Consider the following 26,823-nt stretch of genomic DNA (forward strand, 5'->3'; position numbering starts at 1 on the left):
CACAGGTTCATCCACTATAGGGAAAGGGGAGAACATCTGTGAAGAGTAGAGGGGTTGATGGACAGATGGCTACAGTAAACTTTTGGGGGCATGTTTGGCCCATCAGTAAACAGTGTTGAATGCTTATTTACAAGTACTGCACTCTCTTAGGTTAGTTGTGGGAAGTGGAGACTGTGGGGAGGGTAACAAATACAAAAAATTAAAACCTACTACTTGGCTTTCTAAGAAATGTCACACACACTTAGGGAGATCAGACATGCATATATAAGTTATAGATAAATGTAGCAAATCAAACTAAGTAGTGAGGGTAATAGATTGAGACTCATAGGATTTATTTTTATAGGGAAACATTCTTTAGAGGACTAGAATTTTGGGAAGATGTATTTGAAGAAGGGAATTGACATAATTTGGGGTAAATGGAGCTCTTTGTACAAGGCAGTAATCACTGTTCAGTACTCTTAACTACTTTTTGAGTCTTAAGACTGATTTTTGCCAGCATGGTAACACGCACCTGTAATCCCAGTGGCTTGGGAGGCTGAGGCAGGAGGATTGTGAGTTCAAAGCCAGTCTCAGCAAAAATGAGGCACTGTCTCTAAATAAATAGGATTGGGGATGTGGCTCAATGGTCTAGTGCCCCTGAGTTCAATCCCCAATACCCCCAACCCCCCAAAAAAGACTGATTTTTGATCCAGAACTAACGAATTGTATGAACTCTTATGAGAAATCTCTATTGGGTGATAGTAAGGTGTTCTGTTCATAATCTTAATATGTGATAAGTAATAGCCTTGTTAATTTATTAATTTATCGTTTTTAATATTTATTTTCAGTTTTCGGTGGACACAATATCTTTATTTTATTTTTATGTGATGCTGAGGATCAAACCCAGTGCCCTGCGCATGCTAGGCGAGCACATTACCACTTGAGCCACATCCCCAGCCCTGATTTATCTTAAATTACATTTGACTGCTATTTATAATAGTTTCCTCAGTTTCAAAGAAGATGAAAGGTTTGTTTTCTAACTTGTATGTGGTAATAGAACCATCATAATGTATGATGTTCCAGTTGAATAATTAAACTGTTTCATAGAGAACATAGATAAGTTTTATGTGTGGAGATAAAGAAGCCAAAAAGTCACAGGAGAGAAAACAAGGGGAGTAAACTTTGATTATTATAAAAAATAGTGGATTTGGTAGAGTGCACTGGTGTCTTAACAGGTAAAAATGAATCAGTATTCTGTAGTAATGTGATTTTGTATTTTTTATATTACATTATAATGTGTACATTTATTCTTTATCATAAAATATTCTCAAAAGCATGAGTTTTTAAATTGACTGTACAATACTCTGTGGTTTAGAATTACTGTAATGATTTACCTGTACTTTTATAAAGACATTTAAATTGCTTGTAAAATTTTTGTTCCTATAAACCAAGTGAAGATAAACAGTTTAAACCTTTAAAAAGTGAATTAGTGACCATAGAACTACCTAGTTAGGATTTTGAATATTACTGGAGAGAATGTTGAAGTAGCAGATGAGAGAGATGATGATCCTGCAGAGAGTAGTGGAATTAAGCAATCAGTACCTTATAAAATTTGGACTTCAATAATCTATTAAAGAAAATTAAAGCAAAGTTTAAGACTGCTTACTTACCTAAACTAATATAGTAAACAAGTAGGGATATTTATGTGCTTCCTTAAGTATATATATTTTAAGTTAGTTAGACTTTATCTATTTATTATACCAGTGATTGAACCCATGGGTGGTTTACCACTGAGCCACATTCTCAGTCCTTTTTACCTTTGTTATTTTGAGACAGGGTTCCACTTAGTTGCTGAGGCTGGCTGAAGCCTCCTAGGATAACAGGTGTGCACCACCACATCTAGCAGATTCATGTGTTTATTAATGTCTAAGTCATAGTGACTTTTTATTAGTGAAATGATATCTTATTTTTGTTTGGAAAACAAATCCTTAACTTTTTTTTTAAAGAGAGAGAGAGAGAGAGAGAGAGAGAGAGAGAGAGAGAGAGAGAGAGAATATTTTTTTAATATTTATTTTTTAGTTTTTGGCGGACACAACATCTTTGTATGTGGTGCTGAGGATCGAACCCGGGCTGCACGCCAGGCAAGCGCGCTACTGCTTGAGCCATATCCCCAGCCCACAAATCCTTAACTTTAAAACGGTTTATTCTTTTCCAGTAGAGTATTGCTGTATGGACTATTAAGTTTATGAAATAAATAAAAAGTTTTGTTCAAATATAAATATACTTTCACTAGACTTACTGTATTTCTTCTTATTTATAGGCCTTTTTGCAGATGTGTAATCTGCCTGTCAAAGTGGTTTATAGGGCAAATGCAGAATATATGTCTCCATCTGGTAAGTATGATTTTTTTCCTTCTCTGTTTACATTCTGGATTGATAAAATTATAGTTTGTGTCGATGTTAAAAATGCTTGATTTTTGTTGTTGTTGTTGTTGTTCTTGTTGTTTACTTTTGAAGAATTTTCACATTGTTTTGTAAAGTAATAATTGCAATCTTAACAATCTTGGAACCAGTCTGTCTACAGATTTCAACTCTAATCAGAGATGGTTACTGATATGTTATGAAAATTATTTTAAATAAGTAAATATTAAGGAAATACATAATCTCAGATTTTCCTAGTTTTACTTTACACAGGACAAATTCTAATATTAAACAAATTCTAATATTAATGAATCCCTTTATTATTGAACACACTTGTCTAAATTATCTTGTCGCATAATATTAGGGAGAAGAAGGAATATCATGGAATAATTAACTTGTCACTAGATCTTAGTTAAAATCATTGTCGACATTTTTTAGTTTCTAACTCTTTATTATTTATTTATTATTTTTTTGCAGGAGATACCCTAAGATTTATTTTGTAAACTTACATGGTGGTGGGAAGAATGTTGTAGAGCAGAGTCGTTCACTTGGTAGCCAGGAAGAGGGAGGGAAGGAAGGAGGGAGGGAGAGAGAGAGAGGAAGAAGGAGGGAGGGGGGAGGGAGGAGAAGAAAGGGAAAAGGGGGCAGGAAGAATTGAGGGAGGAAGGGAAGGGAAGGAAGGCTATGTTTTATTTTAACAGATTTTAAGATATTATTTATTAAAATGTCACCTTTTGCTATGTTTTATGATCAGTATTTTGTTTCTGTATTTCATATTCTAGTTGACTAAAGTAGTGTTTAAATATGATTTAAATTATTTTCAATACAAAAATATATCACAAAGCTATTAAATAAATGTTAAATGTAATTGACATGAGTTATTTTAATTGTGTTTTTACTGGAGCAGTAATAGCACATGGGATCACTCCTTCATGGATAAATTGTTGAATATAACTATATTGCTTTTTTAGGGAGAAAAATATTAATTCTTTTCATTGTGATATGATGATAACTTAGGAATGACTTGTTAAGCTTTTTTTTTTTTTCACCTTAAGTTTTTATGGGTAGTGGTAATTGTCAAAAGATATAAAGATACCAATCCCATACACACTGAAGATTCTGAATGTATACATATGCATTTATTAGACTTATGAGTATACATTTAGAAAATATTTCCAAAATAATTTTTTAGACTTCTGAATGTAAATATATTTTAGATTCATGGAAGTCATTCATTGACTCATTTTTAAGCTGATTTTATAGATAAAAAATGAATTGAGGTGATAAGGGCAAAGTTTTTTTTATAAACTTTACTGAATTCTGTTGAAATATATGTGTTCTTTCCATCTTTTTTTCCTCTGTAGTCATACTGAGACTATATATATATATATATATATATATATATATATATATATATAATCTGTATATATGTACACACACAAGAAAAGATCAGTAATCTAATACCAAAATTAAAAACTTTGGTAAATAATAAGTCGTGGTTCGTCTACTATGTATAAGTTACTATGTTTAAGTTACTATGTTTAATATCATTTAGTTAGTTAATTGTCTTCTTTTCATACTCCATGAAAGACAACAGGGAAAGATACATTTCTCATTCATAGGTGGAGTCTCTTGTAAGTATTTGAAAATGACACTTTCGACTAAGATATTTACATTTAGTCATATCTCTTATTAGTATTCCCTTTCATCACATGAGTTGAGGTGATAGGGGCAGTGTTTAAAAAGTTTATTTGCTTGTTTGACCTTTGATAGTTGCCTAGGAAGTCCTTGGAGGAAGGATAGTCTTTTCAACAAATGGTGTTGGGCCAATTGGTTATCCATAGGCAAAGAGGAGAAAAAAAGAACTTCAATCAATACATTGCACCATATACAATTTTAAAATTTATAATAGCTGAACTATGGAACCATACTAGGTGTCCATCAATGGATGAATGGATCAAGAAAATGGAGTTTTATTCAGCTATAATGGAAAAATGAAATTATGTCATTTGCAGGAAAACAGAAAGAACTTAAATAAGTAAGCCAAACTCAGAATGTCAAGGATTGTATTTTTTTTCTCATATGTGGAAACTAGAGAGGAAAAAGGAAAAGAAAGGTAGGGGTGATCACATGAAAATCAAAGGGAGATCAGTAGAGAAAATGGACCAGGGGGAAGGAGAAGGAAAGAGAGAGGGGAAATACTGAAGAATAATACTGGCCAAATTATTCTGTTATATTATATGCATGTACAAATATATAAAACAAATCCCACCATCATGTACAACTATAAAGCACTAATTAAAAAATAATTAAGGAAATTATTTTTTAATAATTAAAAAATAAATAAGGAAAAAAAACTTACCTATTCTGATAGGTGTGTAGTAATTTCCCATTGTGGTTTTAATTTGTCTTTTTTTTAATTTAATTTTAAAAATTTTATTTATTTATTTATTTTTCTTTTTTTATTGTTGGTCGTTCAAAACATTACATAGTTCTTGATATATCATATTTCACAGTTTGATTCAAGTGGGTTATGAACTCCCATTTTTACCCCATATACAGATTGCTGAATCACATCATTTACACTTCCATTGATTTACACATTGCCATTCTAGTGTCTGTTGTATTCTGCTGCCTTTCCTATCCTCTACTATCCCCCCTCCCCTCCCCTCCCCTCCCCTCTACTCTCTCTACCCTCTCTACTGTAAATCTTTTCTTCCACTTGTATTATTCTTCCCTTACCCCTCACTTCCTCTTGTATGTAATTTTGTATAACCCTGAGGATCACCTTCCATTTCCATGCAGTTTCCCTTCTCTCTCCCTTTCCCTCGCACCTCTCATCCCTGTTTAATGTTAATCTTCTTCTCATGCTCTTCGTCCCTACTCTGTCCTTAGTTACTCCCCTTATATCAAAGAAGACATTTGGCATTTGTTTTTTAGGGATTGGCTAGCTTCACTTAGCATAATCTGCTCTAATGCCATCCATTTCCCTCCAAATTCTATGATTTTGTCATTTTTTCATGCAGAGTAATACTCCATTGCCACATTTTTTTTATCCATTTATCTATTGAAGGGCATCTAGGTTGGTTCCACAATCTTGCTATCGTGAATTGTGCTGCTATGAACATCGATGTAGCAGTGTCCCTGTAGCATGCTCTTATTAGGTCTTTAGGGAATAGACCGAGAAGGGGAATAGCTGGGTCAAATGGTGGTTCCATTCCCAGCTTTCCAAGAAATCCCCATACTGCTTTCCAAATTGGTTGCACCAATTTGCAGTCCCACCAACAATGAACAAGTGTACCCTTTTCCCCACATCCTCGCCAGCACTTGTTGTTGTTTGACTTCGTAATGACTGCCAATCTTACTGGAGTGAGATGGTATCTTAGGGTGGTTTTGATTTGCATTTCTCTGACTGCTAGCGATGGTGAGCATTTTTTCATGTACTTATTGATTGATTGTATGTCCTCCTCTGAGAAGTGTCTGTTCAGGTCCTTGGCCCATTTGTTGATTGGGTTATTTGTTATCTTATTATCTAATTTTTTGGGTTCTTTGTATATTCTGGATATTAGGGCTCTATCTGACTCAATCTGGGCAGATTATATGACTTAAGAAATTTATCGATGCCTTCACTATCTTCTATTTTATTGGAGTATAAGGATTCAAAATAATTTCTGATTATCTTCTGTATTTCTGAGTGTCTGTTGTGATGTTGCCTTTTTCATCCGGTATGCTAGTAATTTGAGTTCTCTCTCTTCTTCTCTTTGTTAGCATGGCTAAGGGTCTGTCGATTTTATTTATTTTTTCAAAGAACCAACTTTTAGTTTTGTCAATTTTTTCAATTGTTTCTTTTGTTTCGATTTCATTAATTTCAGCTCTGATTTTAATTATTTCTTGCCTTCTACTTCTTTTGCTGTTGTTTTGCTCTTCTTTTTCTAGGATTTTGAGATGAAGTATGAGATCATTTATTTGTTGTTTTTTTTTTTCTTTTTTTAAGGAATGAACTCCAAGCAATGAATTTTCCTCTTAGAACTGCTTTCAATGTGTCCCATAGATTCCGATATGTTGTGTCTGTGTTTTCATTTAACTCTAAGAATTTTTTAATTTCCTCCTTGATGTCTTCTAAAACCCATTGATCATTCAGTAACCTATTGTTCATTCTCCAAGTGATGCATGATTTTTCCTTCCTTCTTATATCGTTGATTTTCAGTTTCATTCCATTATGATCAGATAAGATGCATGGTATTATCTCTACTCCTTTATATTGTCTAAGAGTTGCCCTGTGACATAATATATGATCTATTTTTGAGAAGGATCCATGTGCTGCTGAGAAAAAAGTGTAATTGCTTGATGTTGGGTGGTATATTCTATATATGTCAATTAAGTCTAGGTTGTTAATTGTGTTATTGAGTTCTATAGTTTCCTTATTCAACTTTTGTTTGAAGATCTGTCCAGTGGTGAGAGAGGTGTGTTGAAGTCTCCCATGATTATTGTATGGTGGTCTATTAGACTCTTGAACTTGAGAAGAGTTTGCTTGATGAACATAGCTGCTCCATTGTTTGGGGCAGATATATTTATGATTGTTATGTCTTGTTGATGTATGGTTCCCTTGAGCAGTATGTCGTGTCCCTCTTTATCCCTTTTGATTAACTTTGGCTTGAAATCTATTTTATTTGATATGAGTATGGACACTCCTGCTTGTTTCCGCAGTCCATATGAGTGATATGATTTTTCCCAACCTTTCGCCTTCAGTCTATGTATATCTTTTCCTATCAAATGCGTCTCCTGTAGGCAGCATATTGTTGGGTCTTGTTTTGTAATCCATTCAACTAACCTGTGTCTCTTAATTGGTGAGTTTAAGCCATTAACATTTAGGGTTATTATTGAGATATGGTTTGTTCTTCCAGCCATATTTGTTTATTAATGTTACTAAACCTGATTTGTTTTCTTCTTTGATTATTTTCCCCCCTTTACTGTCCTACCTCCCACTGTTGGTTTTCATTGTTATTTTCCATTTCCTCTTCCTGTAATGTTTTGCCAAGGATTTTTTGGAGAGATCGTTTTCTAGCTGCAAATTCTTTTAAGTTTTGTTTATCGTGGAAGGTTTTAATTTCATCTTCCATCCTGAAGCTTAATTTCGCCGGATACACGATTCTTGGTTGGAACCCATTTTCTTTCAGTGTTTGAAATATGTTATTCCAGGATCTTCTAGCTTTCAGAGTCTGTGTTGAAAGATCAGCTGTTATCCTGATTGGTTTACCCCTAAATGTAATCTGCTTCCTTTCTCTTGTAGCTTTTAAAATTCTCTCCTTATTCTGTATGTTGGGCATTTTCATTATAATGTGTCTAGGTGTGGATCTCTTATGATTTTGCACATTCGGCGTCCTGTAGGCTTCTAGGATTTGGGATTCTGTCTCATTCTTCAAGTCTGGGAAGTTTTCTCGTATTATTTCATTGAATAGATTGTTTATTCCTTTGGTTTGGACCTCTATGCCTTCCTGTATCCCAATGACTCTTAAGTTTGGTCTCTTTATGTTATCCCATATCTCTTGGATGTTCTGCTCATGGTTTCTTAACAGTCTTGCTGAGCTGTCTATGTTCTTTTCAAGTTGAAATACTTTGTCTTCATTGTCTGATGTTCTATCTTCTAAGTGTTCTACTCTGCTGGTAGTATTCTCAATTGAGTTTTTAAGTTGGTTTATTGCTTCCTGCATTTCTAGGATTTCTATTTGTTTGTTTTTTATTACCTCTATCTCCCTGTATAATTGATCCTTTGCTTCTTGGATTTGTTTATGTAATTCCTTGTCAAAGTGATCTTTCATTGTTTGATTTTGCTGTCTCATGTCTTCCTTGAGACTCCAGATCATCTGAAGCATGTATATCCTGAATTCTTTATCTGACATTCCATCTGTTGCAGCTATTACCTCTTCTAAAGTTGAGTTGACTTGCATTGCTTGTGGTCCTTTCTTGCCTTGTCTTTTTCATACTGCTCGCGTTTCTTTCTGCTTGGTAAAACTGTTGTGTTTTTGAAATTTTCCCCCTATTTATTTATATTGCTCTTGTATAGTTGAAAAATCTCCCTTCCAGGGCGGTTAGTGGCTGTGCTCCTCCTCCAATTGGGGTGATGTGTGTACCATGCTGGCGGGCCGCTAGGCCTGCTCTGCCGGTCGGTCGCAAGTCTGCTCACCCTGCGGGCGCGGGTGGCAGATCTGCTCTGCCCCTACTCCAATTGTGGTGATGTGACTGCCACACCCTCGGGTCGTTGGGCCTGACCGGATGCGGGCGGCGGCTCTGCTCGGCCCCTACTCCAATTGGTGTGACGTGTCTACCACGCTGGCAGGCCTCTGGGCCTATTCCGCCAGTGGGTCGCAGGTCTGCCTACCTTGCGGGCTCGGGCAGCAGCTCTGCTCGGCCCCCACTCCAAATGTGGTTACCTGACTGCCACTCCGGCGGGTCGCTGGGCCTTTTCTGGACTCGGGCGGTGGCTCTGCTCCGCCCCCACTCCAACCAGTGTGACGTGTCTGCCTTGCCGGCCGGCCGCTGGGCCCATTCTGCCGGTGGGCCGCCGGTCTGCCTACCTTGCGAGCTCGGGCGGCGGCTCTGCTCGGCCCCCACTCCAAATGGGGTGACTTGACTGCCACGCCGGTGGGTCGCTGGACCTTTTCCGGGCACAGGCAGCGGCCCCGCTCAGCCCCCACTCCAATCGGTGCGACGTGTCCACCATGCTGGCAGGCCACCGGGCCTGTCCCGCTGGTGGGTCACAGGTCTGCCTACCTTGTAGGCTCGGGCGGCAGCTCTGCTCGGCCCCTACTCCAAATGGGGTGACTTGACTACCATGCCATCGGGTCGCTGGTCCTGTTCCAGGCGTGGGCAGCTGCTCTCTTCGGCCCCAGCTGCAGTTGGGGTGACGTGATACCTCGCCGGCGGGTCGCTTGGCCTGTTCCGGGCGCAGGCGGCAGCGCCACTCTGCCCCTCTGGCCCCCACAGCACCCAGCAGGACCCGGACCGAGAAGCAGTTTCCGCGGGTTCCCCAGCCCTGGGCCAAAGCAGCTCTGGGAGCCTGATCCCGGCCGCTCCGAGCTCGGTACACTCTCTTCTAGGAGCAGGCTCCAAGAAGCAGTCTCTGTGGGTTCCCCAGTCCTGGTCCAAAGCAGCTCCGGGAGCCAGAACCCAGCCGCTCTGAGCTCGGTGCATGCTCTGCTAGGAGCAGGCTCCAAGAAGCAGTCTCCGGGTTCCCCAGCCCTGGGCCAAAGCAGCTCCGGGAGCCAGAACCCGGCTGCTCCGAGCCCAGTGCATGCTCCGCTAGGAGCAGGCTCCAAGAAACAGTCTCCGCGGGTTCCCCAGCCCTGGGCCAAAACAGTTCTGGGAGTCAGCACCCAGCCGCTCCGAGCTTGGTGCACAGACCGCTAGGAGCAGGCTCCAAGAAACAGTCTCTGCGGGTTCCCCAGCCCTGGGCAAAAGCAGCTCCGGGAGCCAGAACCCGGCCGCTCAGAGCTCGGTGCACGGTCCGCTAGGAGCAAGCTCCAAGAAGCAGTCTCGCGGGTTCTCTAGCCCTGAGCCTGAGCAATCTGTCTGTGAGACGCAGGCAAATAACAGCCTGAAATCACCTGTTCCGTAGCTGAATGAGCTGAGATCAGTAGAAAACAGGGATGATTACGTCAGCTCTCCAAGATGGCAGCCGCTGGCCTCCTCCATGGTCCGACCGGTGTGGAGAACCGAACTGGACCGCTTCTCTCCTCCATCTCAAACCCAGAACTCAGCACTGAGCACAGCCATTGCACCGCTGGCAGGAGCCCACAGAATCCGTAGCACTGCGCCAACTCGCCGCTTCCCAGCGCATGCCGCAGACTCCAGCCGCGGGGCGATCAGCCGAACAAGCAGTGCGACCCTCTGTGCGGAGATATCGCCCGTGACCGAGCCCCCGCAGCCGATCCTCGCGCGATGAAAATTCCTCCACTAGATTCTGGAGCACCTCAATTTCGTTGGAAACTCCCAACAAGACAGCCTCCAGCTGTTTTAACTCGTCATTCTCCCGCACAGTGACGCGGCACACGGGGGTGATGCCGCCATCTTCCTAGTCCTTAATTTGTCTTTCACTAGTGACTGATGATATTGAGTATCTTTTCATACTTTTCATACGTTTGACATTCATATATCTTCTTTGGTAAAGTACTGTTCAGATTTTTTCCCATTTAAAAAATATGATTATTTGTTTTCTTATTGAGTTGTAATAGATTTTTAAAGAGAGAGCAAAAAATAGAAGACTATTTGTCTTAAAGACTTAAATCTTTATGACTTTGTCAAATACGAAACAATTCCTTGGGAAATTTAACTTCTCTTCAGTAAACTTCCTCTGTGATATGAGATGGTCAAATTAGATGACATCCAAGGTTCTTTCTGTTTCTGACATTCTCTGAATCTACAAACTTGTTTGGCAATGTGTTCTTGCTTTTTCATAGAAATAAAGTTCTAGGGCTGGGGATGTGGCTCAGCGGTAGAGCGCTTGCCCGCATGTGTGAGACCCTGCGTTCGATCCTCAGCACCATATAAAAATAAATAAATAAAAATAAAGGTATTGTGTCCAACACAACTAAAAAATAAATATTAAAAAGAGAAATAAAGTTCTAAAAGTGACTGTTCTGCCTAAAATGAAAAACAGCCCTCAGTTTTCTTTTATGACCTTTGCTGCCAGAGAATAACTGTCACTGTGCTTTTGCCTGATAACCTGCAATAATAACCATTTAACATTGGCTCTATTTTAAGTCAAGGTAGTGACAGAAAACATTGTTCACTTGTAATCTGTTGCCTTGTGTGGCAAGTGGCGCTATTAATAATTACTGGGAGGCAAATTGTCTTTCAATGCAAGCGTATATTCGATCACACCAATCATCATATATAAACAATTAATACAACAAATGTTGGGTGTGCTGGAGCACCTCAACTGGCATGCACACTAATTAAACACTATAAGCAAATTGCACAATCCTAGGGCAATCATAAGCCCCAAAATACCTCTGATGCCACGTGACTTCTCCTAGCTAAAGAGCAGACATTGTCCTTGTCTGGCGGTTCTCTCCAGCTGATAGCTGGACGTCAGGGAATGGGTCAGTTCGGGGATGCACAGCAAGGCAGCCAGTCTCACCAATGTTCTTGGAGCAAAACTCTTCAGTGTGGCAGGACAAGCATTTTAAATACAGTTCGAAGTTGGTGGTGTACCTTGGTGATTGGTTACATCCAGTAAAAGTCAGTGTCCATTGGTTATGACTAAAATCTTACCAAAATTTTAGTCAAGTTAAAAAATGATGTAATTGCAACTGGGAATGTTCTTCACGCATGTCCATGGACATTTGCTCCCTATTAATTGTAACCAGTCATTGCTAAGCATGCTTATGGCTAGTGCCCGTTACAGGTCTTTATCAATAGCAAGCAGACATGACTAAACAGTTCAATGGCTGCTCTTCCTCATGGCCAGCAACTTCAGTGAGTCCCGGCATTGTCTATGGCAGTTGTTCCTTACACCTTGATTTTTATATATCTCTTTATGATTAGATACGTGAGTACTCACTTGAGCATCCAGACTTCTTCCCTCCTTCAGAATCTATAGTGTTCAGTATATTTCTAAGAAAAGAAATATACTTTTTCCAAGAATTTGAAACTACTTATTAAGGAGAAATATACTTTCCTCTAAAAATGGAATACCCCAAATACCCTTTAGTCTAGGCACTAATTTTTAGTTGTTGTTGTTTTGTTTTGTTTTTTAATCTCAGATGACCTGTACTCTTTGTAATAGTACAGTAGTTACAAAGATTTTAGTCAAGTTAAAAAACGACGGGATAATACTTGCCCTGCTAAGAAATACTTCTTTACAAGATTTATAAAGCAGTAGAAGGAAGGAATGTACACTTGGTAACAGGGAAATGTTCTCTGGAAGAAAGGAATGCACAATTGTTAACAGGGAAATGTCTTCTAAATACATCTATTGAGTTGTATTCCAAAAGGCCTGCCTTTCCTTTGTAATGCATGTTATCCTGTGGATACAGATGAAGCTTTTGTTGGTGCTGTGCACCTCATCCATTACCCCCAGGCTGACTGAGCCAAGAAGTGAATCCATTGAAAGGGATCAGGAAGAAGCCTGCTGTTAGTGTGAACTCTATTTGAACTAGATCTGACAGCAGGTTTCATCCTTTAGTGTTTGGAGTAGTCCTTACTATTTGTTCTCCCCATCTCTGACAATATCATCAAATATTAGTATTTATTAAAATGAACTGTTACATTTTAAATGTGGCCTTTTTTAAAAAAAAGTAGTCAGTTTTTAGAAGCATACCATTCCTTTTGCCCTTGTGTATTAGGAACATACTTTGTATGCTCACAAACTAGCATACTTTCAAAGATTGTTAATTCTTTTAATTCGTGATATTTTAAGTCAGAGACATTTAGTAATGCATCATTATGTACTCAAAATTGACCTTAATTTATACCAGAGATTTAAATTTCGAAAATGTAAAAAGACTTCTTATATGTAGTTCACAATATAGATTGATTCATTGTAAAGTACTCCAAAGAGAAAGCCAAGTTAAATATCTTTGAACTTTGTAAGTGTTCATGAATTATGTCCTGGCTTAATTTGGATGGTTAGTGTTTACTGCTATATAGTGATTTGTTAGGATCACTGAAAAGAGAATTTTGTGATGTTATTATATCCAGGTGAGAACTCTAGAAATGAATCTACTTGTTCTTTTTTCTTTTGTTTTTAAGATTGATTAATAATGAGTGTATAAACAGGTGTAGAGTTTAAACGTATCTGACTATAATATTTAAAAGTTATATTTGTATAACTATAAAATCTTCGTGTTCATAAAACATGCCTGAATTTTTTATTGTTTCTTTTATTAGCACAAACTTTAATTTATTGAAAGTATTTTACACATTTTTTTCCCTTGACAGGTAAAGTACCTTTTATTCATGTGGGAAATCAAGTAGTCTCAGAACTTGGTCCAATAGTTCAATTTGTTAAAGCCAAGGTAATAAATAAGACACTAAATATATTTGATCACACTTTAAATAAATCATCCGTCATTCTTCAGCATGTCTTAACATTTACATTAATTTTAACCTAGTTTTATAAAATGAGTAAACTACAAGAAAATATTTCTAAAGTATAAATTGATATTTTTTTCATAGTATAAATCAGTGAAAAAAGAGGTAATTTGATCTTAATAAAATGGTATATAATATTCTAATATGCTAGTGAAAATTTTAGTCATAAATGAAAACTTAGGTTATTATAAAGTATCTCGTTGACCTTTGAGAAGGTAGATGCAGGATGTATTTATAAGTTGAAAGTATTAGTTTATTCATTTTAATGATTGTAATTTTCATTTATTTACTTTAGATTTTAATAGTTATCTAAAAATGATACCCATTAATATTTTGGGCATCATGATAGTTTGCAACCTAGCTTTTCAAATCACCAACATCTCTCTTAAATTCTTCCATGTTAATGACTGTGGATATATAGATATACATCATCCTTTTAAATTGTTGTATGGTATTCTATTGAATTGAATGTATTATAATTTTATTTACCCAAGTATTTATTGATTGGCATTTAGGTTATAGTCAAGGTTTTTTGCTATTATGAATGCCAGAATAGGTGTTCTTGTACATACAATTTTTTTTACAATTGTCTTATTAGAATAAATCCTACAAGCGGTATTGGATGGAACTGGGGTATGCTTTTTAAAAATTCTGTGACATTGCCAGATAGAACTAAGGGTTATATCATTTTAGTATATATTTATTACTGTACTTTATTAGAATTTTGAAATTAGTGTCTTTTTCCCCATATCTTTTCTAACATTTTTTTCGTCCTTGCTCACTTTATAAACAACATGTCAATCATCTAGCATTTTTAAAAAATTATGGTTAATCTCCTAAAAAAATATTTACTAACTATTCTGTTTTCCTTTTTTGTGACAATTAATAATATAATTTTGTTCATTGAAAGATACATTTGTATAATGACAAATACAACTTAGAGAGTTTAAGATATGTTTTTATATAAAATTATTTAGGAGGTCCCTTAAAATTAATCTGTTGGACACTTGCATGTTATATTACTTGTTAGTATGATAACTGTAAGTTTTTGTATATTTAATATGATGCTCTTTCAAATTTTTTTAAACTCCCTTTAGGGCCATTCTCTTAGTGATGGGTTGGATGAAGTCCAAAAAGCAGAAATGAAAGCTTACATGGAATTAGTCAACAATATGCTGTTGACTGCAGAGGTATAAGATAATAGGACTTGAAATAAAATATTTTATAATCTTTATTCTCTCATAAAATATAAACCTTTTATGTATTACTTTTAAAGTTGTTAGGAAATGGGAAAATAATCAAGTGATTCTAGGGGTAAGATGGGTACTTAAATTATTTGATCATTATTTTTGAATAAGTTACTTTATATTTTCAGTTTTAGTTTTTCCTAAATGTAAGAAGTGGCGATTCTTGCTTACTCATTGTTTTATTTTGGCCTTTTAAAATTTATTTAAGTAATTACCTATAAAATACTTTAATCGTATTTAGATATGTATTATGTGAATAAGAAATATTTTTATAAAGTACCACCATTAAATTTAATAATTCTGTACAGCAGCATTAGCTAAGGAAAAAAACCTCTCATAATAAGTGACTTACAAAGTTGGCTTATAAAAATTTACTATAGTAAGAAATAACTTTCTTTATCTTTTTTCTCTTTGATATTCTGAAGTTTTAGTGACTGTTCTTTTGTTCCTAGTTGTATCTTCAGTGGTGTGATGAAGCTACAGTAGGGGAGGTGAGTGGTTCTGCAGCATTTATCTTAATTAAAATTTAATGAGAAAACACTTTTGCTCAGAATCGTAAGTCCCTGCTCATAAATGAAACATTGTGGTTTATACCATTAGTGATATAGTTTTTCACTTACTTTAATTTTGCTTGCACATTCATTTTAGGGAAGCTGTGTGTCATTGTTTGATATAACTGGTTGTAAAGTACATAAAAGTTTATATATTTTTAAAGGGAATGGTTTAAAATTTTAATTTTTTGAGTTGCAAGCTATGTGGGGTTTTTTCAGATTGCTTTATTTATATTCTCAAATATATTTCTTAAGAATTCTGTTTATAAAAACAGGCATTGTTTTTAGGAAGGATCATGCTTTCTTACAAAATCTTTTTGCTTTAGATCACTCATGCTAGGTATGGATCTCCTTACCCTTGGCCTCTGAATCATATTTTGGCCTATCAGAAACAATGGGAAGTCAAACGTAAGATGAAAGCAATTGGATGGGGTAACAAGACTCTGGATCAGGTCAGTTCAAGTTAAAGGTGAAAAAAATGCTTAATTCTTATGCTTTAAAAATGGTAATCCTTTAAGAGAATTGCAAAATAATATAATATTAGCAAACATTTGCTACAGTTGTCTCACAAAGTAGTTTATTTTCTATAAATCACACTTGTTTATTGTCAAAAAATTTATGTAATGCAGAACAGTGCAAAAGAGAAGTAAAAATTGTCTGAAATCCTACCACCACAAACAGTCACACACAATTATTTGGAGAACATTCTTCTTGATGTCTTTTAGTTATATTGTCCTTCAATGGGATCATATTTTGCCTGCCACTCTGTAATATGATTTTTTGTTATTGTTGTTGAACAATACATTGTGGGTATCTTTCTGTCAATGAATATAGATCTGCAGCAATAGGACTTTAAAAAAAAAAACCTTTTTAAATACAGGACTCAATATATCTGGTTTTGGGGGGTCTTAAATTTACTAAAGTAGCAAAATTAAAAAATATAATATCTTGTCAAGATGGTGATTTTGAGCATCATTTAAAGCTAATTAATGTTTCTTTTTGTCAAGTGTACCCCCAGTCCTAGCTAACCATCTCACAAAGGGGATTAAGCAAATGGATAGAGATGGAGTAAATAAAATCCATCTCCACTAGTGGGAAAATAACTTAAATGTTTTACTCATGGTAGGTCGGCGATATCATCTTTATAGGGCATACTTTTTAATGTTTGCAAAATAATTTGAATATATGGATTCAGGAAAACTTTTTTTAGGGAGCACAATTTTGAGGGGGAAAAAAGCTTTCTTAATAGTAATCCTTTTGAGTTAACTTTAATGCACTTGTATTTAAAGAAAATTCAGTCTCCAATTTTTTTCCTATTTCTTATATAGAAAACATTACTAATATATATGTGGTCTATTGTCTTATTTAAGTATAAAAAGTAAACTAAATGCATATTTTCATTATAAGCTGTGATACAAACTGTTTTGTTAATTTAAATGTTTTTCTTTGGGCTCCATTGTGTATGTTAGGTCTTAGAGGATGTGGACCAGTGCTGTCAGGCTCTTTCTCAAAGATTAGGAACACAACCATATTTCTTCAATAAACAGTAAGACATTTATCATTATTGTTATTATTACTATTGGTTCTTTTTTATATTATTAGGTTGTAGATTTCTTGTATCATAAGGAATTGCTTTTACAAGAAATATTAGTAAAAAGACTTATTTTTAAAATTCACTTTTTATACTCATTATAAAAATACTCTGGTAAGTTGCTAGGCTCTGGGGAACTAAGATTTCTAAAGGTGGTCCTAGTCATTAGGAAGTTTTCTTAAGGGTACTCATGTAAATCAGTCATTGTATGATGTGATAAAGGTTCTAATAGAGGGAGTTCAAGTGCTGTGTGTAGAACTGTAAAATCTTAAAATTCTGTTACTACAAAAAATACATGAAGATGCTCTTCACACAAGCATTATCTATGTGGGTTTCCAGAGTCTAGAAGAGTCGGCAAAACTAAACAATAAAGAATATTATTGGATAGACAAACACCACTATTAATTATTTTTACAATCTATGAAAATATTTTAAAGTATAAAATATTAATATTGAAGGATATAGATCAAATGTATATATGCACATAAATTGAGTAATTCATGTTTATTGACTTTTTTGTAATTTTGAAAAAAATCACTAATGTAGGCAAAGAATGACTTTTCCTTTATTAAAAAAAATATAGTTTTAATATATCGAAGGTGGCTCTTCAGTGATTCAGTGTAATATGAGCTTAACCAAGCATTTTAATCCCAGTGATTTGCTTAGAAAGTCTGACCTTTATTGGCTTGCTTTTTAGATTGATAATTTTAAAAAATATTTTTAGATGTAGATGGACACAATACCTTATTTATTTTTTTATGTGGTACTGAGGTTTGAACCCAGTGCCCCACACTAGGCAAGCACTCTATCACTAGAGCACTAGCCTCAGCCCCTTCAATTGCTAATTTTTTTAAGGGCATTTTTTTTGCTACTTTATATCTTCATAGGGATTCATCTATAGCCATGTCGAATATCTTTTGGTTAAGATATTTATATTTGTTGTAAAAATGACTATAATGACAGCTTGTGAATATTTAAATTACATTATTTTATAATATAAGTGATGTTTATTTTATATATAACGTATTTAGATAAAACCTGGGCCTTCTTGATTTCTGATGCAGAAAGGTTACACAGTTCAAACCATGAAGTTGTGGTAGGCCCAGCTTCAACTATATTCCTATTTCCATTATTTAGTCCATAAAATAAAGATATGTATTTAAATGTTTGTATTATGTAGTACCTTTTCTTTCTGATAAAAAGAAATCTTAGGTATTCAAAAGCTCAGAAGGGATGTGTTTTATTGTTGAAGTTCATTATTCTGTTTTAGTAATGAGTTAGTTTTGTTATGCATGCTATCTTTAGAGGAGGCCTGGAGAATATATTTAACTTCTTTTTCTTCTCAGTTAAATTCACTGTCAAAATGTTTGTTACCAGAGATCATTTGGCATGTGATTCAGAGGAACTATCAAAATATTGTTTTTCTTCATAAAAGTATAATTATATTTAAACTTATATTAAGAAATTCAAATTTAAAACAGTTACATAAACCAAAGCCTTGCATTTAGGAACTGTTTAATAGATGTTAAGATGTAGGTGTTCGAGGGACTGGGGCTGTGGCTCACAGTAGTGCACTTGCCTGGCATGTGTTGAGGCACTGGGTTTGAAGATGTAGGTGTTTGAAATTTTACCTTATATGATATTTGAACAGATAAACATTTTTCCCTAACCAATAATAATGACTGAAGAATAGAATAAATTTAAATTTTACATTTTAGTTTTACCCAATCATTTAACCAATGTTAAAATTGGAGAATATCATGCTAAGCAAAGTAAGTCAATTCCAAAATACAAAAGGCAGAATGTTCTCTCTGATAAGTGGATGCTGATCCACAAAGTGGGGAGAGGCATGAGAAAAATGGAGGAACTTTGATGGGGCAAAGGGGAGGAGGCATGGGGGCAGGAAAGATGGTAGAATGAGATGGACATCATTACTCTAGGTACATGTATGACTACACATATAGTGTGATGCTACGTACATACATGCTACATACATACATACATGGTGCGTGTACAACCAGAGAAATGAAAAGTTGTGCTACAGTTGTGTACAATGAATCAAAATGCATTCTGCTATCATATATACCTAATTAAAATAAATCAATTTATTTATTAAAAAGAGAAAACTATAACTTGTATTTGCTGTGGCAAAATTTTTCTCTTTCCCTTTATCTGTAGCAGGAGTCATTCCTTTGTGTCATGGAGTACTCCACCTTAGTTGGTGGAGTGCTATAAGTTAGTATATATTATATAAATAAAATATATATATATATTATATAAATGAAAATTACACTCCAATTCAGAGGCCCTGAGTTCTTATTCTTAGCTCTAACATATGTTGAGTTTAGACAGGTTCTTTTAATTTCTTTATTTATTCTTCCTTTACCCCCTAAAATTAAAATAAAGTTTCTTCCTGGATTACCTACTGGGGATGTTGAGAGAAGACTCATGAAATAAACCAAATGGCTTTCTTAATGAGAGAAAGAAAAACTAGATTGTTAAGGGAGATTTTACAGCAAGAATAATAATTGGGAAAAGAGGGCATTGAAGCAATGGGCATGATTTACAAACTTAAGTGATAATTTTAAAGATATAGAAAGGATATGTAGCTTATTTCTAGTAGTGTAAGGAGATGAGAAGTTAATAGTATATTATGAGGGCTGGGGATGTGGCTCAAGCGGTAGCGCGCTCGCCTGGCATGCGTGCAGCCCGGGTTCGATCCTCAGCACCACATACAAACAAAGATGTTGTGTCCGCCAAGAACTAAAAAATAAAAAATATTAAAAATTCTCTCTCTCTCTCTCTCTCTCCTCTCTCACTCTCTCTTTAAAAAAAAAATAGTATATTATGAAAATAAACACTCAAAATAAATATTTTTGACTAGATGATATTAAAAAGGGTATCAGAGAAAGCAAGAGTAGGAAATATGAACAAATAAGCAAACAAAAATATGAATGCTACAAAAAATTGAAAATGGAAAAGGTCAGGAAATTGGTCACATTTATAGTACTGTTTTTATTTTGATATTCAAATGAAAGGACAGTAGATAACCAAAAGAAATGTGGAAAAACTGATACAATGTAAGAAAAGAAGGCAACAAATTTCTTCGAACTTAAAAATTTTTTTTGTTATCTTAGACTATCTTTCTAATAAAAAGCCTGTGTAGATAAATGTGATGATATGTTTGAAATATCTTAGCGCTCTTAGGAGGAAAATTGCTATTGCTATTCAGATTATAAAACAAACAAATCCACTGGTGAGTATAAGGTTGGAAAGTTTATTTTCTCTTGATTTAGTGTATCATAGAAACTAAAATGGGAGATAACACTCCAAATTGAGCATAACATTCATATTTGAACTCATTTATTGATAAAGAAGGCCCAGTTATACCACTGGAAGTAGCATCAGTGAATGCATTCATGTTTTTTAAACCTTTGGTATAAGAAGCAAAGAGTATTTGGCATTATTGGGGAAAAAATGTCCTACTAGTAAGATAGATAAAAATTTTAAGAAATACGTTTAGGGATGTTGAAGAGTTGGTATTTATATTGCTTCTCACAACATGCCTCAGCTGTACATTTATTCACTGTCCATCCTTGGTTCTTTGCAGGGATCTGTTTTGTTATTGAGTCTTGATCTGTGATGAAAATATTATGATGCTGTTGAGTCCAAGCACACTCGTGATTTTTAAAAAGCTCTGCTATTGATTGGCCTCATCAGCATGACCATAGACTGCACATCTTTAATTAATACCTCATGAATGTATCAAAAGAGGGAAGGCTTTGAAAGGATGTGAATGACTACTATCAAAAAATAAATTATCTCACACTCCTTAGGTAGGATGCTCTCTTTGCTTAACAAATACTGGTTCAGATTCTTAGATATTGTGCTACAAGCTGGGCTATAAAAATATGTGCAATGTTGTCTCTCTTTAAAGAACTTGGAGTGTGGTAAGGGAAACAGTTAAGCAAATGAAATTGTAGTGTGGTATGAGAAGTGCATCAGTCCATGTTGAGAACCTGCTTTGTGCCAGGCATTGTTCTGAGTATTGGGAATACAGCAGGAAAGAAGTGGACAAGGTCCTTCCTCTCATAGAACCTATATTCTGTTAGAGGAGATGTACAATACACAATAAATATTGGATTGTATTAAATGCTACTTGGAGAATTAGAAGATGATCACATCACAGCAAGTAACTGTGTATCTACTTTAGTTTGAGTGGTCAGGGGAGACTTTGAAGTGTGACATTTGAGTGTTATTCTGAAAAACAAGGATCTAATAATGTGAAGTCAGAGGAAGAATATTCCAGGCAGTAGGCATAGTTTGTTTCAAGTCCCCAAGATTGGCATGAGTGTTTCTTAATCAAATAAAAATGGAAAAGCCAGTTTTGATTATGTTGTTGATAATGGTAGATGACGCCAAAGAGGTGGCAGGGGCCAGGTCATCTAGCCTTGTGTACTTAGAGTAGGTAGTTTGCCATTTTAATGAAAGTGTATTAAAAATGGAATATTTATTATGGCATTTTTTTCCTTTTAATAATATTGCATTAGTAATTATTTTAATATAGTGTAGCTTGGTGATGCTCCATTTATATAGCATTTATTCTGGAGTAAATTTTATTTTGTTGTAATGTATGATTAAAGAGAAAAAAACTAGAATATTTTATGTTTAGACCTTATGATTGTTACCTTCAAAAATCTAAATTGCTTTAAAAGCAGTATAATTGAAGTTATATCATGTTGCTGATACTTGGTTGGGTGATTAGGTATCACTATTTTTTTTCCCTCATCACCATAGTGGAAATGTTTATAAATCCTTTTTTTGCAGGGGGGAGGGGTAGTGCTGGGATTGAACTCAGGGCCTTGTGCATGCAAGACAAGCACTCTACTAACTGAGCTATATCCGTAGCCTTTTTGCCTTTAAATCTATTAAAACATTTAAAAATTATGTTGTAATAATTTTATATTTTTTGTCCATGTTTTAGAGTATCTCTCTCTTTTAAAAATAATCTCTAATACCTTGCATTTTCTTTTTTAATTAATTAATAAATTTATTCTACTTAGGTATATATGACAGAATGCATTTTGATTCATTGTACATAATTGCAGCACAACTTTTCATTTTTCTGGTTGTTCATGATGTAGCGTCGCATCATATGTGCAGTCATACATGTACCTAGGGTAACGATGTCCATCTCATTCCGCCATCTTTCCTGCCCCTATACCCCTTTCTCACTTCTCCCTCCCCTTTGCCTTATCTAAAGTTCTTCCATTTTTACTATCCCCTTCCTCCCATTATGGATCAGCATCCATACATATATCATAGAGAATTTTCAGCCTTTTGTTTTTTGGGATTGGCTTACTTCACTTAGCATGTTATTCTCCAACTCCATCCATTTACCTGAAAATGCCATAATTTTATTCTCTTTTAATGCTGAGTAATATTCCATTGTGTATATATACCACCGTTCTTATCCATTCATCTGTAGAAGGGCATTTAGGTTAGTTCTTCAGTTTAGCTATTGTGACTTGAGCTGCTATAAACATTGATGTGCCTGTGTCACTGTAAAATGCTGAGTTTAAGTCCCTTGGGTATCAGCCTAAGAGTAAGATACTGGGTCAAATGATGGTTCCATCCAAGTTTCAAGGAATCTCCATACTGCTTTCCAGATTGTTTGCACCAATTTGTAGTTCCACCAGCAATTAATACCTGGCATTTTCTGAATATATGATCTACTGTATGTATATGGTGACTAACGTAATGAATAAAATTGATCTATTATATCTATATATTTTTAACTCATTTAAGTAATACTACTTGAAAAAACAAATCATATAATTCACAAATCATAGTTTAAAGTCTAACAGAAACTTTAAGTTAAAATGAAATAAATTCTATCAATTCATAGGATTCTTTACATTTCTTCTTTTTTTTTTTTTGTTATCAGGGATTGAACTCAGGGGTACTTAACAACTGAGCCACATCCCCAATCCCTTTTATTATTTTTTTAAAATTTTGAGACAGGGTCTAGTTTAGTTGCTTAGGGCATTGCCAAATTGCTGAGGCTGGCTTTGAACTTGTGATCTTCCTATCTCAGCCTCTCCAGCCACTGGGATTATAGGCATGCACCACCACTACATTTTGCTGGTGGGGCTGCAAAATGGTGAGGCCAATTTGGAAAGCAGTATGGAGATTCCTGGGAAAGCTGGGAATGGATCCACCATTTGACCCAGCTATCGCACTTCTCGGACTATTCCCTGAGGACCTTAAAAAAGCGCTCTATAGGGATACGGCTGCATCAATGATTATAGCGGCACAATTCACAATAGCTAGACTGTGGAACCAATCTAGATGCCCCTCAATAGATGAATGGATAAAAAAAATGTGGCATCTATACACAATGGAGTATTATGCAGCACTAAGAAATGACAAAATCATAGAATTTGCAGGGAAATGGATGGCATTAGAGCAGATTATGCTAAGCGAAGCTAGCCAAGCCCTAAAAAACAAATGCCAAATGTCTGCTTTGATATAAAGAGAACAACTAAGAACAGAACAGGAAGGGGGAACATGAGGAAAAGACTACAGTAAACAAAGACATAAAGAGAACAACTAAGAACAGAACAGGAAGGAAGAACATGAGGAAAAAACTACAGTAAACAAAGACGAATGGGGGGAGAGAAACGGAGAGAGAAGGGAAAGCACATGGAAATAGTAGGAGACCTTCAATGATACATAGAATTATAAGAGGTTATGAGGGGCAAGGGGGAGGGAAAAAAAAGGGAGAGAATTGAACAACAGCAGGGGAGGTAGAGAGGGAAGATGGGAGGGGAGGGGAGGGGGGATAGTAGGGGATAGGAAAGGTAGCAGAATACAACAGTCACTAATATGGCATTATGTAAAAATGTGAATATGTAACAGATGTGATTCTGCAATCTGTATTTGGGGTGAAAATGGGAGTTCAAAACACAATTTGAGTCAAATGTATGAAAGATGATATATCATGAGCTATGTAATGCTTTAAATAATCAATAAAAATACAATTTAAAAAATTGATGAATAAAATGTTTTTAGAAATAATATATGGTAGTGTCACTCATATTACTCTCTTTTTTACCTTTGTTTTAGGCCTACTGAACTCGATGCACTGGTATTTGGTCATCTATATACCATTTTAACCACACAGTTGACCAATGATGAACTGTCTGAGAAGGTCAAAAACTATAGCAACCTCCTTGCTTTCTGTAGAAGAATTGAACAGCATTATTTTGAAGATCGTGGTAAAGGCAGGTTGTCATAGAGATATGTTAGTTATTATTTCTTTAAAGATCTGATTTTTGAAATATGTGTTACTTGATAGATATAATAGATATTGGTATCAGAATTTTAAACCAAAACCAATTTTTTGAAACCTCAAAACAAATTATATAATGTATCCTGTACATGTTCTTTGTACTGTTATTTGTGTGCACATTAGTTTTGAACTATTTCATTTGACATATTGTACTCTACATCTTGAAGTTTTTGTTCCCTTATAAACATATGAAAATAAAGCTTAAACAACTGTACAGTTGTTATATTTACTTTCCTTTGATCTTTCTGAAGTTGTTCGCTGGGCTTTATATATATGGAATAAACAGTGTCTTTTCTACAGCAAGTATTTGGTGTTACATACTCTTGAGATTACTTCACTAGATACATGATGATGAAACTGGTCATGTGAAAAATGTTCTTCACATCTAAATTGAATTGAAGAACATTTCATCAGAGCAGCTATGACTTAATTTGATAAAAAAATGGGTTGAAGGACCTTATTTCTTTTGAGACAAGAATATTTTAATAATGCTCTTTTATTTCTTTTTTGGAAAAGGAAGGATAGTTTTCACAGAAGTATTGGTGAGGATTTATATATAGACATTAAGAATTATATGTTGTGCTTGTCTCAAATTTTCTAATATTTTGTTTTTGATAAAACCAGTGATGCCATAAAGATTTAAAAATTTTGTTAAAAATGTCTAAATAGTGGTACATTCATATTTTCTTCTTTATGTACCAGAAATTTTTGACTGATTTAATCCTTACAAAAATGCTATCATGGTTATCCCCAGTTTACAAATAAGGAGGTGGAGACACAGACAGGATAATACCTTGCCCCAAGGATATAGTTTGTAAATGGTAGTGTTGGAATTTAAACCCAGGCAGTCTGATATCAATTGGCTTCCTTTACCTTTTTTTTCCTCTTAAGATTATAGATTTATATGATATAAAGGATATATTAGGTTCTTCTCGTCCAAACCCCACATAAACTTTGAGTACTCTGTGAACTATAGTGCTATCACTAGCTTTTCTGGAATAATTTTGTAATGTGTAATATTAAAATTAAAAAGTCCCTTGTTACCTGTGTTTTTGCAATTTTTATAACTGGTCTTTGTTTAGGTGGTTTGCATATAATACATTTCTTTTACTATTGCAATCACATTTATTTAAGTGGATAAATATTATATCTTAGTTTGCCGAGTTTAATTTTTTTTCTTTTTGAGTTTTTTTGCATAATGATACCACATCACCAGGGGTTGTGATATTTTAATCTTAATGATTACACTTGGCTGTATTCTTATTGTAATATGAGAAACATTGGTAAACATTGGCTACTTATTCTAAGATAAGGTATTTATATTTAATATATGTGGATCACTCTCGGAGAGGGCTTATTTTTTCCTAGTGTTGAGGAATCACTGTCAAAATCAAATGCATTAGAAAGTAGAAAATTTTATGTCCTATTTTGATGATTCAGTTTCTTGCATTTATTCTTTAAATCCTTCATCTTTTAAATCTAAGTCTATAAAGCCAAGTCATAATAGCTAAAAATTATCATTGAAAAGCCACTGTGGGACAAGAGTTAAAATGTTTTTTACTCTCAAAGTACTTGTATATATGTTGTAAATTTCAAAATAAGTAGCATGTATCCTATGTAAATAAAAATTTAAATCATAAGTAGTTTTTCAGAATGATACTTTTATACATGAGAAACTTGAAATTAATACAGATGGTGTACAGTATCACATTTGATTACATGATGGTATGTATTATTAAGCTGAAAATAATTTTATTTTCTATGAAATCCTTTGGAAGTCAGCTTATTACTTTGTTACTTTCTAATTGTTTATTAGATGAGTAGCTCTAGTATATTATTTCATTAGGTATGCTAAATCCAATAAAAATGTAAATGATAAAGGATGTCAATCTGAGAAATTGACTGTGTTAATGCTTTCTTGATGAACATACTAAGTATTTTTTTTTTTTTTTTTTTTTTTTTTTTTTTTTTTTTAGTTTTTTTTTTTTTTTTTATACTATTTTATTGTTGGTTGTTCAAAACATTACATAGTTCTTAATATACCATATTTCACAGATTGATTCAAGTGGGTTATGAACTCCCATTTTTTACCCCGTATTTTTTTTAACTCTTATGTATTGTTGTCATTTAATGATGTGACTATTTTAGGAAGGCATATCAAATACTACATTCTACAAAATTTACAATAAAAATTTTTGAACTTAATATAATTTTTTGTTTTGAAGTATTATGGATCTAGAGTTTATAGCTTAGTGGTAGAGCCCTTGCCTAGCATTCATGAAGACCTGTGTTTGATCTCCAGTATGGCAAAAAAAAAACCAAAAAAGTATTGACCATTGCTTCTTGTTCAACTGTTTTGTGGTATGTTATATCCATTGATGTCTACAAATGTAAAATAATTTTTAAATTTTATTAAGCCCTTCAATAAAATAAAATATGAAAAAGTTTGATTATAAGTAGACTTATATATTTTACTAATCTATTTTTAAATTCCTAAGAATTGGGATAAAATTTGTATCTTTTAAAAAAATTTTTTTGTGTGTGGTAGTTATTTATTTATTTATTGTGCCAGCGATTGAAGCCAGGT

General features: G+C 34.7%; 1 protein-coding gene across 1 annotated transcript in view; it reads left to right on the forward strand.

The window, feature by feature from the left end:
- MTX2 (metaxin 2) overlaps positions 1 to 26,199 on the forward strand; it is a 64,367-nt gene extending 38,168 nt beyond the window's left edge. The window contains exons 4-10 of the mRNA XM_081261290.1: positions 2,300 to 2,372; positions 13,341 to 13,417; positions 14,591 to 14,683; positions 15,193 to 15,231; positions 15,618 to 15,743; positions 16,761 to 16,837; positions 24,011 to 26,199. Of these exons, the coding sequence (XP_081117416.1) occupies positions 2,300 to 2,372; positions 13,341 to 13,417; positions 14,591 to 14,683; positions 15,193 to 15,231; positions 15,618 to 15,743; positions 16,761 to 16,837; positions 24,011 to 24,182 (657 nt within the window). The 3' untranslated portion in view covers positions 24,183 to 26,199. The remainder of the gene's footprint in view (positions 1 to 2,299; positions 2,373 to 13,340; positions 13,418 to 14,590; positions 14,684 to 15,192; positions 15,232 to 15,617; positions 15,744 to 16,760; positions 16,838 to 24,010) is intronic.
- The last annotated feature ends 624 nt before the right edge of the window (positions 26,200 to 26,823 follow it).

The sequence above is a fragment of the Spermophilus citellus genome (assembly GCF_964194105.1).
Source record: "Spermophilus citellus genome assembly, chromosome: 11".
Taxonomy (NCBI): domain Eukaryota; kingdom Metazoa; phylum Chordata; class Mammalia; order Rodentia; family Sciuridae; genus Spermophilus; species Spermophilus citellus.